Source organism: Barbus barbus (genome assembly GCF_936440315.1).
Source record: "Barbus barbus genome assembly, chromosome: 35".
NCBI classification, from domain to species: domain Eukaryota; kingdom Metazoa; phylum Chordata; class Actinopteri; order Cypriniformes; family Cyprinidae; genus Barbus; species Barbus barbus.
This window is the reverse complement of record NC_136763.1, coordinates 10,740,847-10,759,940: the sequence shown is the minus strand read 5'-3', so window position 1 is coordinate 10,759,940 and position 19,094 is coordinate 10,740,847. Positions and strand designations below refer to the sequence as shown.

The following is a 19,094-nucleotide window of genomic DNA, read 5'->3' as shown; positions in this document are numbered from 1 at the left end:
ACACAATCTAACAGTCAATTATTATAATGGCCTCTCTGTTATGTCTGACTATTAAAATGTCATACGTCTCAACCAACATAATAAAACCATGTCAAAATGAAGAGATGTACTCATAACATGTATTGTGGGGTAACGTTAAACAGGCCGACTGTGAGCATGTGACAGTTAAAACATTAAGATTATTTGAACTTAATTAAAAACGAAAAACACATTTTCCACAAATTCACATTTGATACTCACACTCTGATTGTCATCCATCTTCGCTGGTCCTCTAATTCGGTAGGTGGCATTGTCACTAAAAACCTAGGGTCCTAGAAAAGCGGTCCTGAAAATGCAGCCTCCGGTTTTGCAGACAGATGCTACTCGTCTCCACATGCCTGCACTGTTTCACACAAATGAATGGGATCTCCGTTACAGTCCAGGCCACCAATAATCAGTGTAAGAGACGAATGAGCCATAGGCTTATACGCAGTGCATTAGAACTAAAAATATAAAACTGCTTTTTCACCTTTTTAAAAGGGGTCCCGCCCAAATTTTGGTTGCAGTATACAACTTCAAAAAGTTGGGGATTTTGTAGGTTTATATCATTGATATTTACAACAGAGAATTTGGTTAAAATTATTATACCACTGGGAATAGCCTTAATTACTTCAAATGACAAAAAGGCTAGAAAAATTAATTTTCGAATAGAATATATACGTTTGAAGTATGTATTTTGGGGTTAGATGGTAAGAACCTAATATTAAAAACATTAGCTTGCATTTTGATTTGGCATTTCTGTTGCCATTAATATATGTGAATGTGGCGACATATGTCGGTCAGAGAGAAATTATAAACCATAAAATTACTGTTGAAATTAATCAATGAAAATTACAGCAATTCTAATTGATGAACTAACAATAAGCAATATAAATATTAACTCTTGTGCTTACCTTATACATATTTTGATCAGCCTTTTAAAAATGGCTTGTAACCGTGTCATTATTCTGCATCAGCACCAAATCTTGGATTCTTCTTTTGATTTCTTTCACTTAGCACAAGGTTTGTATTTCTTTTTAGAACTGACTGATCGTAGGCCTCTGTGTTCTGCACGTCAGGTTTTGAGTGGAAAAAAGTATTATTTGTGGATAAATTTAGGTAATATTCACTTGTGAAGTGTTACCTATATTTCTTATTTATTTTGAGGGCAGAAGGGCAGTTTGAATCTGTGTGTAATAAACATTTTCCCAGCAAGTCCATATTTTCATAGTTTTAAAGGCACTTTCTTGTTTAGTGGTCCAACTACATACTATACCTATTCTTCACTGGACATTAAGTGACATTGTGAGATGGATAAAATCAAATTATTTGCTCAGGTTCATAACGTACAGTTCCAGTTCATAATGTACAGGCAAATTCAACAAATAAGATGTGATGGAACAGTCTTATAAACTGTATCCATGCATCAAAGTTATCTAACAATGTTGCACAATGTGTTGTGCAAGAATTGGCAAACATTACAGAAAAAAAAAAAAGACCCCACCAACAATGTAATACAGAGAACATAAATATTATTTCCTATTAGAAAAATAAAAGCATTTGCTAAAAAGGCACATATTCAAGGAAAACATTTGCAGAAAGGAGAATTCCTTCTCTCATTATATTTAACCTAACTTCCAGTGTTTTGAATGTTTGCAAGAACAAAACTCCGTTAACTCCTTCCTTGGAGTCGCTATTTACACCAATTCCCCATTAAGAGGCAAGTAATAGCAGGAAAATATGTAGTCCACCAGCTTTTTGGCAGTCTAGATTAGGCAACCTGAGTTGGATGTTTGGGATTTTTGAGCGATAATGGCTCCAGGTTCAGTCCCCCATACAAGAGTCACTGTCACCACAGCTCACACTTCCGCTTGGGGTTCATGGGTGAGTCTGCCTTGCAGCCAAAGTGTGTAGAGAACTCATGGGAATTGGAGATGGTGCCAATGACCCGGAAACGTGATGGACTGTGGGGGTCAGTAATAACACCCTCGTGAGAGCTTTCAGGTGTCCGAACTGAGCACCACACCTACAAAAAAAGGAAACGAAGGGTTTTGTTAGACGATAATAGGACAAAACTAGATTATTACATTTTCAAAGAAGTGGTGAGTGGTGCTTGTCTGTACAAAAGTAATTACCCTGATTCTGTGGTTACAGTTTTATCTTTCTGTTTAGTCTTAATTTTGTTAGTTTCCACTCTATCAATGTTAATTGATAAGGCTTTCAAGTTTAAGTTTTTTTAGTTTTAGTATTTTAGGGATGACAAGTTCATGACTAACTAGTATCAGTTTAAAGTTTAACGCGCTGGTAAGTTTCTCAGTAAAGTCTAGTTATTGCTATCTGTTTGCGTTTTTATGTTTAACACAGGCAGGTCGCAAAGGTTTGAAGTATTATAATATACAATATAAACAAATAAATACTTAACGGGTTATTTTTTTTTGTAGATAGTTTGAGTCATGGAATTGTATTTTAGTTTAAATATGTTTTAGATTTTTTTCCATAGTTGCTATGTTATTTATCTATTTATTTATGTAGTTTTTGTTTAACAGTTAACAGTCAAGTTTTAATTTGAATCTAGTTGCATTTTCATATTTAACACAGGTCTGAAATATTATAATACACAATGTATCAAAAACTACATTTAATTATTTTTTGGCTAACATAAAATAATTTAGCATTTTTTTTTTTAGATAATTTTTTTTTTTTTTTACACAGTTGAAGTCATGAAAATGCATTTTACAATATTTGATGTTTTCATTTTAGTTATTAATAAAATAGCTCACTTTTAAGTCACAATGAAAATCCTATGGTTCCCATAGTAGGGGTTGTTATTATTAATTTTTTGGTCTGCCAGGCAAAAAATGTGAGTCCAAGTAATAGTATAAGCACACCTCTCTTCAACAATCCACATCCAACGTACATTATAAAATCAAGTAATATTGATTCTTGCCTTAGCAAACAGATAAAAAACAGAGACAAATAACAGACACTTTTACTTTGTAAAGCTTGTGACCAGTAAAACAACTAAATCCTTTAAAACAAGTCAAAAACAAGTGTAACATAGTAAGCAAATATTGGCACAAACCTGAGCAAATCCCACAAAAAACAGCTGATGATTGGTTATTCCAAGGGCAGGCAGAGTGGCCTCCTCACCATTCTTCTCGATCCAGTTTATATAGGCCTGCAAAGCAAGTGTGAAAACATTAGTCCGCTAATAATTCTGCATGCTACATCGCTCGCTGGGATCATAAATAAACAGAACCATCGTGTCAATGGTTATTTTCCTCTCCATCAGAGAGGTTAACACAAGGTCTTCTCCGGCCATATGCTTTGCGCATCTGCTCTGTAACCTATGACTTTTCAACCAACGGAAAGAATCGAGAGTTGCTGGAGGTAGAGCGGGCCCATTCCGAGCCACCTGTTGCACTGCGAGGCTTTTCAGCGAGATGGGATCACGACAGCCCCAAAGCTATCAAAGCCACCAACGAGAAAAATAGAGAGATCATAATGCCTTTCGTATCAGATTCTCATACATCATCAGCCGTAGCTGTTTTCATGCTATGGAAAGTAACCATTGGCGACTCATCTCTTTATAACTCATTGATGAACGAAACAATTCTGTTGATTGAATTAGATCGATTTAAATTCTAGTTCCAGCAAAGTCTTGTTCCACAACAGATCTTCACAAACCTTATAAGCTGCTCTCAGGCCTCCGTTGTCAGCAATATTTTCTCCCAAAGTGTGTTTCCCGTTTAGAGGTTCTTTATTTATACTGTAGTTGCTGTACTGCTCCACCATGCACTGGGTCTGGTGTTTAAAAGCCTCCACTGAAGAATTTTGCCACCACTGACGCAAATTCCCTTCCTTATCATACTCTCTTCCTTTAGGACATATTTAAAACACGGTTTTAAAACACACATATATTGTTAAATGGTCACATACACATTACAAGATATGTCAGTGTCTACCTATTATTAATGTTGATGTGTGTGTCGAGTTTCATGAAATTGTGAGCATGTTAAAGGGTTACTCCACCCCAAAATGAAAATTTAGTCAATCACTTACCCCCCAGCTTCGTTCATTTTCAGAACACAATTTAAGATATTTTGGATGAAAACCGGGAGGTTTGTGACTGTCCCATTGACTGCCAAGTAACTACACTGTCAAGGCCCAGAAAAGTATGAAAAACATCGTCAAAATAGTCCATCTGCCATCAGTGGTTCAATCTGAATTTCATGATGCGACGAGAACACTTTTTGTATGCAAAGAAAATAAAAATGACTTTTTTTCTTCTGTATCAGCCGTGCCACAAGGATACACTATTTTCGTTCAAATCAAAGCGTAAATACACATACAAAACATATCTTTGTCATGCGGCTGATACAGAAGAGCATACGCAGCTTGCGTCCAGTGGATAATCTCTCAAATGGCGCTACGGTGACGCAGAGAGACAGAGACAAGACAAATTGTTGAAAAAAAGTCGTTATTTTTATGTTCTTTGCGTACAAAAAGTGTACATAAAATTCAGATTGAACCACTGATGGCAGATGGACTATTTTGACGATGTTTTTCATACTTTTCTGGGCCTTGACAGTGTAGTTACTTGGCAGTCAATGGGACAGTCACAAAACTCCCGGTTTTCATCCAAAATATCTTAAATTGTGTTCCGAAGACGAACGAAGCATTTACGGATTTGGAACAACATGGGGGTAAGTGATTAATAACAAAATTTTCCTTTTGGGGTGGAGTAACCCTTTAAGGGCCTCAAAAACACCTATTCATATTTATAAAGGACAATACAATTATTTATATTAAACTGTACATGAGAAAAATATTATTAAATCCATGTATAAATATTTTATTTTATTTTTGTGACTGAAGAAAGTTAAAACGGATTCTAAAAATAAATTAATTCCAAATTTTCCCCCACATTTCTTGCTATGTAGTGTAATATTAATAAAACTCAATAATTAATATAAATAACATGCTTAAAGTATTAAAAAAGAAAAGGTTCATTGATTATTGAATCAGTGGCAGTGTGGCACACTTGATTCTTTACAGCAGTTGAAAGAATCTTATATACTGGAGATCTAACAAACTAAAATATTATAGACTAATAATATAGAGAGAATAACTTTGTTACCTTGATCATCAAAGGCATGGGTGAGTTCATGCCCCATAACCACACCTATACCCCCGAAATTCATTGCTCTAGAAAACCACCAAGACACAATAAGATGAGGAAAGTGATATAACACTACTACAGGACAGGTTTTGTTAGTGGGAGTCTCTTACTTTGGCCAAGCATGGTTATAAAATGGAGCCTGGAGAATGCCAGCTGGAAGTACCATCTCATTCTTTGTGGGGTTGTAGTAGGCATTAACTGTAGGTGGAGTCATACTCCATCTGTACAAGGACAGAAAAGCACAGATCACTGGCATGCACATTAAATGACATTGGGGGAGTTTTAAATTAATAGCTACTATATGAAAGTTCTGTCATCATTTATTCACCCTCAAACCTGTATGGCTTTCTATATGATACTTTGGAAAATGACTGTGTATTTTTTCACCCTACAGCATTAGTCATTGAGGTCCAATGTTGTTTTGATGACAGTTTTATGACATTCTAATGTTATATATAAAAACTATTACAAATTGCTTTCGGCAACAGAACTAAAGCTGAAATAAAATCTAAATATTATATGAATAATTTCCTTTAAACATTAAAAACTTGAGAAAAATGAGAAATGACGCCTTGGTAACTAACTGAAATAAATAAGTTTAAGTATTAAAATAACTAAAACTAAAACTGAAATAAAAATAAATAACAGCTAAATAGAAAACTAAAACAAAATAACAACAGAAAAATCTAAGCTAATTCAAAATATGAAAAAATACTTTAGTATAGTACTAAAATTAGTAAATGACTAAATAATTTTCATTTTTGAGTGAACTATCCCTTTAAGAGAGATGTGTGTCAGCATCATCTTGTGTGAAGTGGACTGAAACTCACTGATCTCTGTTGGGGACTTTTCTCAGCTGGTTAGCAGTCACTCGTGCAGAGAAGTTGTAATAATTCATGACGTTTTGAAAGTAAAGTTCTGAAACAACATCAAACTGATATACAGTTTGGAGGCCGAGATGTTAGTTGAGGCTCTCTACAACATTAAAACACATTATTTTCCATGAACCAAAAGCAAACAGAAATTAAGAAAATGTATACATACGTCATTAAACACCTTGTCCAGCTCTTTGGGGTTCATAATAAACTTTGGATAACCAACCATGTTGTATATTGCATCTGCCTAGACAAGAATAAGAAAATGAACACTATGAGTGAGTGACATCATACGAGAGCAGTTTATACTTTAACACCAGGTGGCATTAAAGAACATCAATGAGCAGAAAAACCTCCACCTTCTGTTGCCCAATTCTTAAACAAACAACCACCAATTCTAAACCTAAAACTAATACAAGTTGATTTCAGCAAGATCCATCCCTGCAGGCGACAGCGGTGAAAAACATCATGTGGGATTGTGCTGTTGGTTCTCACCTTTTCTTTGGCTGCTTTTTTTGTCTCAGGATCCATCCAGCCAACAGTCTTCAGGCTGTCTTCAAACGCCCATTTGATCTCGGAGACCATATCTTCAACCTGACAAACATATCAGTTGAGAATATAGTGTATAGGCCTGGAGGAAAAGATGGGGATGGTGTGCAAAACATCACACTCACAAAAGCTTTGCTGTCTTCGGAAAAAGTAGTTTTGACAAAGAGCGCCCCAAGAGCAAAGCCCAGAGCGCTATCCGTGTCGCTGATGCAAAGTTTCCAGCGTGGCGTGCAGCTCTGGAAAACACAAAGGTGATATATTAACAACTAACATCCTCATTTGCACCCAAGTCTTCTCAATGTGACATTTCACAAACAATTTACAGGTCTGAACTTCTGCAGATAAATACAGTCTAGTTTCCATCTGTACACCACAGGAATTATTAGCGCTTGAGGAAATTATTATATAATTTGTTATTTGTAAAATGCAAATAATTTGTTAAAGACATGCAACAAGCTAAACAGAAGGGTTTTTCCCTTTTTATCAACAAAGCAAGACATTTCATTGTTCTCTTGAAGGTTACTTGAGTATGACGTCCAGAGACGGGCGGCAACAGGACTTGTCACCCATTCCACTTCCAATCTCAGAAACTGAGGCGCTAGAGATAACAGCTAATAGCTCCTAATATAAGACTATGACGGTAAAACAAAGTTGACGGAAATGAATTCTGTCATCACTTACTCACTTTCATTAAACCTGACCTTGAACATTAATGTAAATATTTTCCTCATAAGACCACAAAAAGAAACAAGATAGAAAGTAAGTCATACAGGTCTGGAATGATAAAAGGGTGAGTAAATGATGACAGATGTGAAGATTATCATTGAATAATGGCTTAATTTTGGTATTTTAAGCAGTCATGTTACTTCAAAAGTCTCGGAATCCAGCACAGACATTGCATGGATACTTTTATGCTATATTTATATGACACTTTTTTGTCATTTTTGGGTCTTGACAGCTCCATGTCACCATTCACTTTCATTGTATGAGAGAAAGCGTTTTGCCTAACATTTATGTTCCTCAGAAGAAAGTCATACAGGTTTCGAACAACATGAGGGTAAATGATGTTTCAATTTTGGACTAACTATCACTTTCAATGCAATAATAAAAGCTATACCCACACTAACATACCAAACTGTGCTGAAGGTGACCGTTGTTAAGGTTCCTCTCTCTATCTCTTATCATAACCCATCACACATACACACATGGTCCAACGCTCTTTGGCTTGTTATTTCAGCCTGACCCCAGCGGAAAGTGAAGGGCAACAGGATCTCCTTCTGATAAGAGTCTGAATAACCTGGCTCCCTGCAGAACAACAACACCGCCTCTCCATACACACCAACTCTAATACCAGTTCATCTAAACAAAGTCAAAGAGAGGGAGGAGTAGAAGAGAGAAGACTAGGGCAACAAATCATTTCCCTCCCATGCTGACTAAGCACACTGACTATTTTAATAACTGGGTAATTTTGTCTTAATATAAAATGATTTCTGCACCAAATTATCCTTTTAAGAGGAAGAATCAGTATAAAGTAGTAGTTCACCCAAATGTTTTTTTTTTTAAATATTTAGTCATCATTTACTTAGCCCACATGTTTCTAATCCTGTATTATTTTTAGACACAATATCCAGAACTACACTACCATTCAAACGTTTGGGGTCAGTAAGATTTTTAAATATTTTTTTTAGTCTCTTAAGCTTACTGAATACTGCTGAATACTGTATATAAATACAGATGTTTTATTCTCATTAAGACGTATTTGATCAGAAATACAGTAATACAGTAGTAGATGGCTCTTTTATCTCGTATTTTCAAACTTGACGGTCATGTGACAACAACCAAGTGCTTGGATTCCAAGTCAAACCTGACAAATATGACAGATAACATTTTTTAATTGAACAGCTTCATAATACGGAGAGTAAAAGATTATCAGAGAATAATGGCAAAAATGTGTATCCATTTCTCAAATTTTAATTCACAAAGCTATCGTATGATGAATATTGTGCACAAGTTATATGGACCACTTATATGATATTTTTTATGGCACTGTAATTTTTTGCAATTTATCAAAGAAACTGAGGTTAATAAAAAAACAACAACAACATATACATATAACAGCAAGTTTTACATTTGCAATAAAGACTAAAAACATGACTCGTTCAGAGGCAGCAGTGCTTGGGCTGACAGACAGCAGCTTTGATCTTCATTTCTCACCTTCTTGGTGCCATACATGACTTCAAAGAAGCGCTGCTCTGCATCTTGAAACCTCTGGTCTAAAATGGACACCATTTTCCGCACCACTTTCATGATCATGTAGTTATTCAAGACGCTGAGGGAAGACACATTAGCTTTGATCTTAGCTAACAGACAGTAGAGGTCAGTTACATAGACTGGACTAAAAACCAACACAATTCTAGCTAATGTCGGCTTACCTCTTGTTGGTGTTGCTGATGAGTTCTGAGACTTCCTGGAGGTATTCTTTAGCATACACAACCACGGGTTCAGAGTCATTTAGGGCAACAGGGGCGAACACTGAAGAGAGGAAAGGCATCCAATCTACTGCTGGAGCCAATGTCTGCACAATGACACAAACACATGACTGATATCTCATATCAAATGCAACATGACAATTAATGAAATAATGCTTTTGTATGTCTCCAGAAAAGGAAACATAACTGCATGTTCTGAAAATTTTATTCTCTTTTTACCAAATCACACGATATGAGACAGGGGTGTCATGCACTCATTTTTGAGGGGGCACGAGTGTGTGTGTGTGTGTGTGTGGGGGGGGGGGGGGGGGGGGGGGATCGTCATGTGACACACAGCAGCCACTTATGTTCTTGTTTTATTTATTTTTCCTTTTTATTCGAAACATTCCCAAACGCTTTAACTATATCATGAAATATGAATATCTAGATTCTCACCTTTATAGATTGTTAGTTGATCTACAGTGGGCGATGGTCAGAGTAGCCTAATAATGTAGTCTATGCATAAAAACCTGTCTGTTTACTTAATTAACAGATATGGGTGTCATGCCATAACATAGTTTTAATATGACTGACTTTATATTTAATGTCAATTTAACATTGAAAGTTAATGTGAATAAGAACATTGTAAGTTAGGCTACTAATCATAACACTTTCATTGTACAGAAAGAGAGCAAAGAACATTTTCACTGATGGTCTAGAGTTCAAGCACCCTTCAAAAACGACTGAATGCCTCTGATTGGTCCTTGCATTCATAAGCTCAACAGAATCATGTGTGATTGGTTACAATGCGCAGTGCTGTAAAAACGCATCTTAGCGCCAGCCAGTGAACGCAGATTTTTATTTAGCAGCTGATGATATGAGGCACTGAATGATCTAATCACGCCGGTGTGATTGTATCAAATATATATATTATTCGGCTATTTTTTGTCTTTTGGAAGCTGCATTCAAAATCCACTTGGCCCATAAATCTGAGGGGGCACGTGCCCCCTCACTTTGAATGGGCATGACGCCTCTGATACGAGATGTATCTCTCATTGAAGGAAACATTTAAATTAATGGTTCTCAACTGGTTTTGTTTTAAGCCCCAGTTTGAGTCTGTTTGATTTTTATTTAAAAAAAAAAAAAAAAGAGAAGAAATTAATACTTTATTCAGCAAGGATGCATTAATCTGATCAAAAATGACTGAAAATATTTTGTTACAAAAAATCTATTTCAAATAAATACTGAATTCTATTCAACAAAGAAAAAAACAGCATATTAGAATCATTTCTGAATGATGTGACACTGAAGACTGGAGTTATGGCTGAAATTGCTAAAAATTCAGGTTTGCAATCACAGGAATAAATGACATTTAAGAATATATTACAATAAAAAACTTGCAATAATATTTCACAATATTACTGTTTTTACTGTATTTCTATCAAACAAATGTAGTATTGCTTGTTTAAGAACATGAAATAAATATTATGCATGGAACAGAAAAACTGCAAAACTGACAATCATTTTTTTGTACAAATAATTTGGAGTTGGCACAAATGTTTATCCATTGTCAAGCAATCTGCCCATGTTAGTATCTGGATAATTTGACTGTTTTCAGTGACAGACGAATTTGTGCCCAAGTAGAGTTGGATCTACAATTGGACCATTGTAACTATGAATTTCATTACTTGCATTTAGCATTTCCATCTACGACCCTATCAGAACAGACATGTGACCATTGTTGGGTCATGACCAAACAGTGTAGAATCATAGATTTCAATCCAACAGTAGTACAGTAACCGAGCAGTACTCACAGCTAACTCTTTGGCTTGAATTTTATGATAAATTTTCATCTCATCACGCCGCTCTTCCTGAGGGATTGTGATGTTTGCCAGGGCCGTTTCAAAGCCTATGATTTCCTGCATCATCTTCTGAGAGGTCTCCTCTGAGCCGCCCAAGAGGATTCCAAGCTCCACCAAGAAGTTCAAGTATGCTTTTAAATACTGACAAAAGAATAAGAACACAAGCTTTAGACCACAGCAGAACATTTCCCACGTTCATAAACAACAAAGTTTACCTTTTCATTGGCTGTCTTATTGAGATAGTATTCCCTAGAGGGAAGTCCCAATCCTGACTGATCCACCTGTGGAAAAAGAGGAATCAAGAGCATCATCTGCATTTCCATTATCACTAACCAAGCTAAGCTACAGTGACATGCATCAAGATATAAAGCCTGTTATAATATATTCTGACAGTCAACATAAAACAAAATATGATATCTAAAACAGTGCAGAGGTTCCCCTAGACATTTAAGAATTTATGTTATTGTGATAAAAAAAATATAACTATAAGTGTTCCCACCTGGATGATGTTGCTGTTGGAGCTTTTTGAGTCTGTGCTGACAAAAACAGTGAAAAAGGGGGAGGTTCGGAAGTTGGCTGACACGGTCCGTAAAACCTCCTGGAAGTTATCTTTCTCCCACGGGCCTTTCAAGCCCCAGCCTCCTGTCTGGAAAAACAATCTTCCATTATTAAGAATTATATCCCAGAATAAGAGTGAAAGCAGGTTTGCATTAGCGCCGATATATTTACAACAGATCTTTTGAGTTACATATCGTTCAATAAGGCTTGTGCGTGCATCTCAGGTCACCTGATTGATGAGATCCTGAAGTGGTTTTGCCCCGAGTGCTTCAATTTTAATCTCGTTCATACAAGCTTGGTAATACCACTGGGCTTTTTGTTCTGCTTTGCTCAGGCCCTCATTGCTGGTATTCTCTGAATTTAATAAATGAAGAAAAGTTCAATGACAAGAAGCTTCATGAACCCTCAAAGCAATGTGAAACAAAGCCTATAAGTTGGTAGGAGCCTTTCAAGATGGAACAGCATTACTGCTTTATTTGTACAGTGGGCTTTAAAAGTCTAAGACCCCATTGAAAATACACTTCTAAATGAAATCTATGATTCAAAAATTAGAGTCATTTCAGACAAAAAGCAAGTTATTAACTGAACGATTACACATGAAAAATATACATAATCGCAAAAAGAAAACATTTAAATTATATTAAAAGTTAAAATTATATTAAATTAAATAATTATATTTTAAAAAGTAATTAAATTAAGTAAAAATAAGAGGATGTTGTGGATACATCATTTTTTATTTATTATTAAAATATATATATATATATATATATATATATATATATATATATATATATTTAAACATATTTAAAAATATTACCTAATAAGTTCTTCATGATGGCCATGTTGTGTTCCCACAGGTTGCTGAAAGGACCCCAGCGGGACTTGCCTTCAGGTAACGGGTTTTTCCTCATCCAACCCCCGCATGCAAAGTTGTAGAAATCCTGGCAGGGGTCCACTGACCGATCGAGAGCCCCCAAGACCGTACTTGCCACACTAACACAAGGCTCTGACAGGCACATTCCCGGATGTGCTGTTAAAAATATTATGTATATAAATATACTGCTGCATCCATTACAATACATGCTTTTATATCACATATAACTGCCAAAACGAATAAGAAAGTCTTTCTGATGTCTCTTTCACTCTAGGGTAATCATATATGGGATTTTGGTGCGCTACACTTTCAGTGCTGTACCTCATGCTGCACCTCATAAATATGCTCTGAACATCTCTTTGAGGAAGATCCTGGGACACGAACCCATCTGGAACTATTCATTTATTAAGGCTTGATGCCAAAATCTGGTTTCTGAGAAAAGAACTGTATTTTTTAAAGAATCCAGATCAAATGAAGAGGCCATACAGAGAGTCTCTAGCAGTGACCCGTGGAGAGCCATTGATTAAACCCAAGAGACCGTTTTCTCTTCATTGAATACTAACTGTCAAAACCAAAAAAGTCATTAGCATTTATTACTTTTTAAATCATTTATATCCATATATATTTTATTATATTAGTTATCCATTTAATAATACATTTGTATATGTACAATTTTACACACACATACATGTATAAATGTATGTAAAAGCTAATTAGAAAGCAAGTACTGTTATTCAAAATGAGTACATACAAACTGACATACTTGAGTTCTGAACACAAACACTGTGGTAAACGTTTTCTCTTCATTGAATACTAACTCTAACTGTCAAAACCAAACAAAAAGAAAACTGAAAAGTCATTAGCACATCTGGGTGATATGCAAGCTGTTATGGCAAATATTTGTGTCTGAGTAACAACATTAGTCATGTGCAGCCACCAATATCTTAATATTTTAATCTGTGAAAAGATGTTCTCAGACATGTTAAGAAAACTTAATTTACAGGCACGCATGTCTTTGTGTTCACTTTGGCCTGGAGGCTTTGAGGTTGGGCATGATTACATTGAATGAGGTTATGTAAGTATTAAGTTTAATATTGGAAATAATTGGGGTTAAAGGGCATTGTTTTTATTCAGCTTGTGGATGCTGAGCGAATGCAGCTACAATAGATTGTAAGTAAGCTCTTCTAAGAAAAACATTTGGCCCAAAAGATGTATCCCTAGCTCCTAATCTGAAGAGATAAGGCCAAGAGACTGGAGGCCTGAGGGAGGCTAAGGAAATTGGAGGTAAACAGTCTGACACAAAGTCGTTGTTTTTTCATACAACGATTTGTCATGGTTGGGCAACAGTGGACGGCTTAATAGAAGGAAGTGGCATTCAGTTCACTCAACAATAATAACTTTGAGCTGCAATAAAAGTGAGTAAAGGGAGGTCCAGAGCATACAGCCTTATCTTAAAAAAGAAAAAAGTATGTACTGAAATATAACAGTAAAGACTATGAGCAAATCCTGATTTAATTCAGGTATTTAAACTTGAACTTGAAATCTCAAAGGGTTCTACAGAAAGTATTTTTTTTTCTTCAAATAATATGTTGTTATATATTACATAACATAAATTTGTATTACTCTTTTCAAATTATTTATATATTTGATTATATTACTTATTCATTTAATAATAAAAAGTCGTCGTGACGTATTGTCAAGTATGGTGACCCATACTCGAAATTGGTGCTCTGTGTTTAACCCATCCAAGTGCACACACACAGCAGTGAGTAGTGAACAAATGCACACACGCGCACACACACACACACACACACACACACACACACACACACACACACACACACACACACACACACACACACGGAGCAGTGGGCACAATGCTGCGGCGCCCGGAGAGCAGTTGGGGGTTCGGTGCCTTGCTCAAGGGCACCTCAGTCGTGGTATTGAGGGTGGAGAGAGCGCTGTACATTCACTCCCCCCACCTACAATCCCTGCCGGCCGGAGACTCGAACCCGCAACCTTTCGATTACGAGTCCGACTCTCTAACCATTAGGCCACGACTTCCCCTAGTATGTAATACATTTATATGTACAATTAAAAAAAATTTAAAAAAAGCTAATTACTAAGTACTGTTATTTAAAATTAATACATACTAACTGACATACTAACATACTAGATTTATTTCGAGTTCTGAACACAAACACTGCAATAAACATTAATGCTAACACATGTGTATGTAATATTTGCATTTTGTAATATCAACTCACATTCTTTATAGTGCAGACCCAAAGTCATGATGCAAATGAACAGAGCCACGGACAGAGCGCACACAACGACCAATAGCTTCCTCTCAACGTGCGTTTTCTCCGCCCAGCACCGGAGTCCTAGACCACGCTGAACCCCCACCTGATGATCACATTAATCACAAAATAAGGGTTAAGACTGAAATAAATATCCCTGCAAATGAGCAATGTTACATAGATGACGCATATGACACCGAAACATACTGCAAAGGAGTGATCTTTGGCAAAGAACTGGTCCTTGAGGGTAAAATGTTTATTTTGTGTTTCTTAATGAAAGTGATATCTTTGACATTTTGTATAACACTGTGCAGGTTTTATATTATATTGCATGGGAAAATGATATACGATCGTGTCCAACAACAATATTAGACTTTGGTGGGACCCAACACCACTGTCTTTCCGCTCCAGTTCTCACAGATCAAATTCCCACTTCAAATGATTTCAAATAATAAAAAAGATTTTTGCTGAATACTTCATGTGAGTCGTTTAACAAAACTACGAGCTTAACATTTCTGTATTTAAATCCTATCTGGAACAGTGGACTGTTTACTTTCATTGTGAGTGTGTTACTGTGAGCACAATTATTTTCTTTGGTAATCGATAGGATATCGCAAATGCCATCTACAGAAATGAACTGGAATTAAACCCAGAACATTCCTTTAAGAGATATCAGCATCGAATTAAGCATTACATCCTTAGGAAAGAAGCTTACCCAAAACAACACAGTGATAAACTTCCTACTTTCTAGGAAAGACTCTCTTCCAGGAAACATTGCCAACACTAAACTCTGTTCTGCCAAACACATTGCGATTCAAACCAAACCGCTGGAAAGAAACATTCAAAATTAGATACCTCCTATGCATATACCTCCCATGCAAAATTATCTGGACCATGCTATTCATATTATATCCACATACACATTCAAAAGTTTGGGATCAGTAAGATTTTTTAAAAGTAATAATAATAAAAAAAGAATCCTCACCAAGGCTGCATTCATTTGTTCAAAAACAGTACTATTGTGAAAACAACTTTTTTGTACTGCAATATATTTTTTAAAATGCAATTTATTCCTGTGATAAATGTATTACCATTACTGCAGTCTTGTCACATGATACTTCAGAAATCTTACTTGGGATTTAAGAAACATTTATTACTATCTGCTATACCTGCAAGTGCAGTATTATTCTAAATGTTGAAAACAGCAGCACTGCTTAATGTTTTTGTGTAAACTGTGGTAAATTCAAAATAACATTTAATTGAAATAGAAACCTTTTGTAAATCCCTTTACTGTCAATTTAATGAAAGCATTCATTTCTTAAAAAACAAAATCTTACTGACCCCAAACTTTTAACAATAGTGTATATATAACAATATGATAACAGCTCTCCTTTCTTTGTATGCTTCTTTTAGACACTTGATCCCAAAATGAAACACACCTGAGAACTCCATAAAAACTTTGAGCTTTAAACTTTTCCTCTGATTGATTATTTTTTGGTTTAGATTTTGTAAATAAGGGTTATGGATTTCATAATTGATCAGCTCTTCACAGAAGAGGTGCAAGAGAAACTAAATCATCTCCAATCAAGTCCTACTGAGCCAACAGAGTTCACATTTAATGGTTAGCTGCACAGCTGTGCAATTACTCAGCTTCGTTTGGATGTATGCGGTGTAACTGTGTTTGTATGTGTTGTGTGGTTTCAATGAGCCTTTATGCCTAAATCAGGTTTCTCAAGGGTCAAAGAGAGCAGAGGGAGAAAGTAAAACAGACCGTGAGATGGTTTCAATAAAGGCACCCAGAACATTTAATACCCCCAAGTGATCCAAAGAAAATATTTTAGGACCGGTTAAAGGATAATGAAATTCTGGTTCTCACTAGCAAAAAAAAAAAAACCTGCACACCAATATGGAGCGAGAACAAGAACATATTTGGACTTCTACTTGGTTGCCCTCAAAATGAACAAGCAAAATATTCAGTAATAATTCTTGCAAGGTATGGCAGAACAGATACAAACATTAGTGTTATATATATATATATATATATATATATATATTTTTTTTTTTACAGTTTTGAACAATAGTGTATTTTAAATCATAAGTCATACCATTCTATATAGATGTTTTCATGCCAGTTTTACCGTTTTTAGGTTTAGATATCAAACATGGAACCATTTTTCATTCCTAATCATATGTTCATTAAGTAAACAGTAAACAAATATTCAGCCTGTTTAACTTTATCAAGTGCAATTTATAATTTCCATGTTCGTGCACATTATTTTACTTGTGCTTTAAATCTCATTAGGATCGATCTAACAAACAAAGCATTAGCATCTGATGATGCAAAAATTTTGAATAAAAAATGGTCAAGCAAAAATGTAACTAGCAATTGTTCTGACTTATACACAAATAAAAAAATGTACTTATAAGATGTAAACAGAAGTGTCAGTCAGGCATATTCACATGACAAATAGAACAAACACCCCTGGGTATTAAAAAAAAAAAACTAAAAAAAAAAAAACAGAATGAGGAAATAGTTATATACAATAGTGCTAACACACGGCGGATGTTTGAAAGGAAAACCATGAGGAAGTAACTTGAGACAGTGTTCTTGTCTTCCACTGGAATAACTTAAGATTTGTTGTTATTGAAGAGTTTGGTTGGTTTAAAAATGACCGTTAACTTAATGGATTGTCTCATTTGTCAGTACACATACATCAAGAAAGTTATACAAATAGTTTAAAAAAATGAATTCTCACCTGCATGGTAGAGGTGTGGTAGATCCCATCAGAGCCGGTGTCCAACAGCTCCTCTTCATCCAGTGTGGCTCGTTTGTATGTTGACATCTGAAATGTTAAATGAAGAATAGATTCTCTCAGTGATTCCATAATTAAACCAAATCTTCTGAAAGTGTTTCAGCAGCTTTTGGGAATCCTGGGAATGTTTGTCCTCCTGAGTTCCATCAGGAGAAGACTGCGAAGCTAGGTTTCCCCAAGGACTAGAGAAAACTCTTGTGCTGGGTGATCTCTGTGTGAATGGGTTTCCTCTTACACCCCCCCTTCACCTCATCCCAAGCCAAATTTCCAACCCCCCAACGTCAGCTACACCTAGGAAATAAGCTCCAAAGCATGGTCAGCTCGGTCTTCACAACAAACATGTGTTGGGAGATTTCAAAGCGCTTTCCTTAGTGCAGCCCTCCTAGTTAAGAATCCTAAACAAGGGATTCCTGGGAAGCTTGAAATCCTTTTGCGACAACACTAGCGTCAGTAAAAAGGCAGGAACTTGTGAAAAACAGGAAGGAGAGAGGACCTGATGAACATGAGTGAGGGTGTGTGAGTATACGCATGTAAGAGAGAGAGAGAATGTGTGCATTCCATAATGGGATTTCATTTAGAACTGGGAGGGAACTGTAGAGGTAGTTTCCGTCAGGACAGAGGGCGGGGCTTGGTCAAAGCCACTCCCATTACATGTTAGAATAGTCACCTAAAAATATGACAGTCAGTATTGTTTAACATATACACACTTGCATGTATTTTTATATATTACTATGGGATGATGAAAATTTGCACATGAAGATTCGACAATAAAAGCAAAGGCATGATAGGCAGTATATATAATTCATAAATATATTTTCACAATTATTGTATTATTTGTTTTACATTAAGAATATAAATTAATTTTATCTTTATTTTCGGGCTTTATTATAATTTAATATTTAATATAAAAAAAGGTATGACAGCCCCAAAATATGTAATTATGTAATTTGGTGTTTCTGTAAAAGTTAAATGTAATTTATTTTTGTCATCTGGCTGCAAGAAAGGCCAATTGTCTTGAGTCTTCTTGTCAAAGCTATAGGCATCTATCATAAGGCCTCTATGGCATCTGAACAGCAGATAAATATGTTCACTTTAAGCCAAACCCCACTTCAGCCAAGCATGTAAAACACAATTCAGACACGCCAAAATATATTAACCACAAAATGACCAGACCAAACACATTCACACCCAGAGCTGCACAGCATAGAATTTTTTTGCCAGACGCACTTCTCACGACCTCAGAGGTCGTGAGAAGTGTCATTTGCTGTCATTTGATGACCCTGATAAGGCGGGAGAGTAACACATGAGGGTATTGACAGAAAGAGCTGAATCCAACTCGGAAAGCACAAGTCCCTTTGGCATTTACTAAAAACATATTATGAGCCTAATTTATGGTGTCATTTGGAAATGACGAGACAGATATTATATATATGTGTGTACATACATACATGCATACATATTTTTTTCTCAGTGTCACAGCCTACTTTAAGATACTTATACTTAAACCATTTTTATCATTTCATCAGTTTGTATTTTAGTAAGTAATTTTCACAAGTTTATGTATGAAAATTATGTTACGTGAAACAATAATTTCT

The 19,094-nt window shown here is 35.7% G+C and overlaps 1 protein-coding gene across 2 annotated transcripts; it reads right to left on the bottom strand.

Moving 5' to 3' along the window:
* Positions 1-1,129: 1,129 nt before the first annotated feature.
* Positions 1,130-18,081, bottom strand: LOC306854717 (endothelin-converting enzyme 1-like). Of its 2 annotated transcripts, XM_079392951.1 has the most exons (18): positions 17,443-18,081; positions 14,654-14,792; positions 12,330-12,542; positions 11,742-11,866; positions 11,454-11,600; positions 11,170-11,235; positions 10,907-11,095; positions 9,057-9,199; positions 8,839-8,953; positions 6,750-6,860; positions 6,571-6,669; positions 6,245-6,322; positions 6,031-6,134; positions 5,311-5,421; positions 5,159-5,226; positions 3,706-3,896; positions 3,101-3,196; positions 1,130-2,044 (listed from the first exon to the last, which is right to left on the bottom strand). In XM_079392951.1, the coding sequence occupies exons 1-18, from the start codon at positions 17,569-17,571 to the stop codon at positions 1,868-1,870; spliced, it is 2,301 nt and encodes a 766-aa protein (XP_079249077.1). In that variant the 5' UTR covers positions 17,572-18,081; the 3' UTR covers positions 1,130-1,867. The 2 variants fall into 2 exon arrangements, 1 of the variants encoding a protein (XP_079249077.1); XR_013782867.1 differs by lacking the exon at positions 3,706-3,896 and having other exon boundaries at positions 17,443-18,036.
* Positions 18,082-19,094: the final 1,013 nt, after the last annotated feature.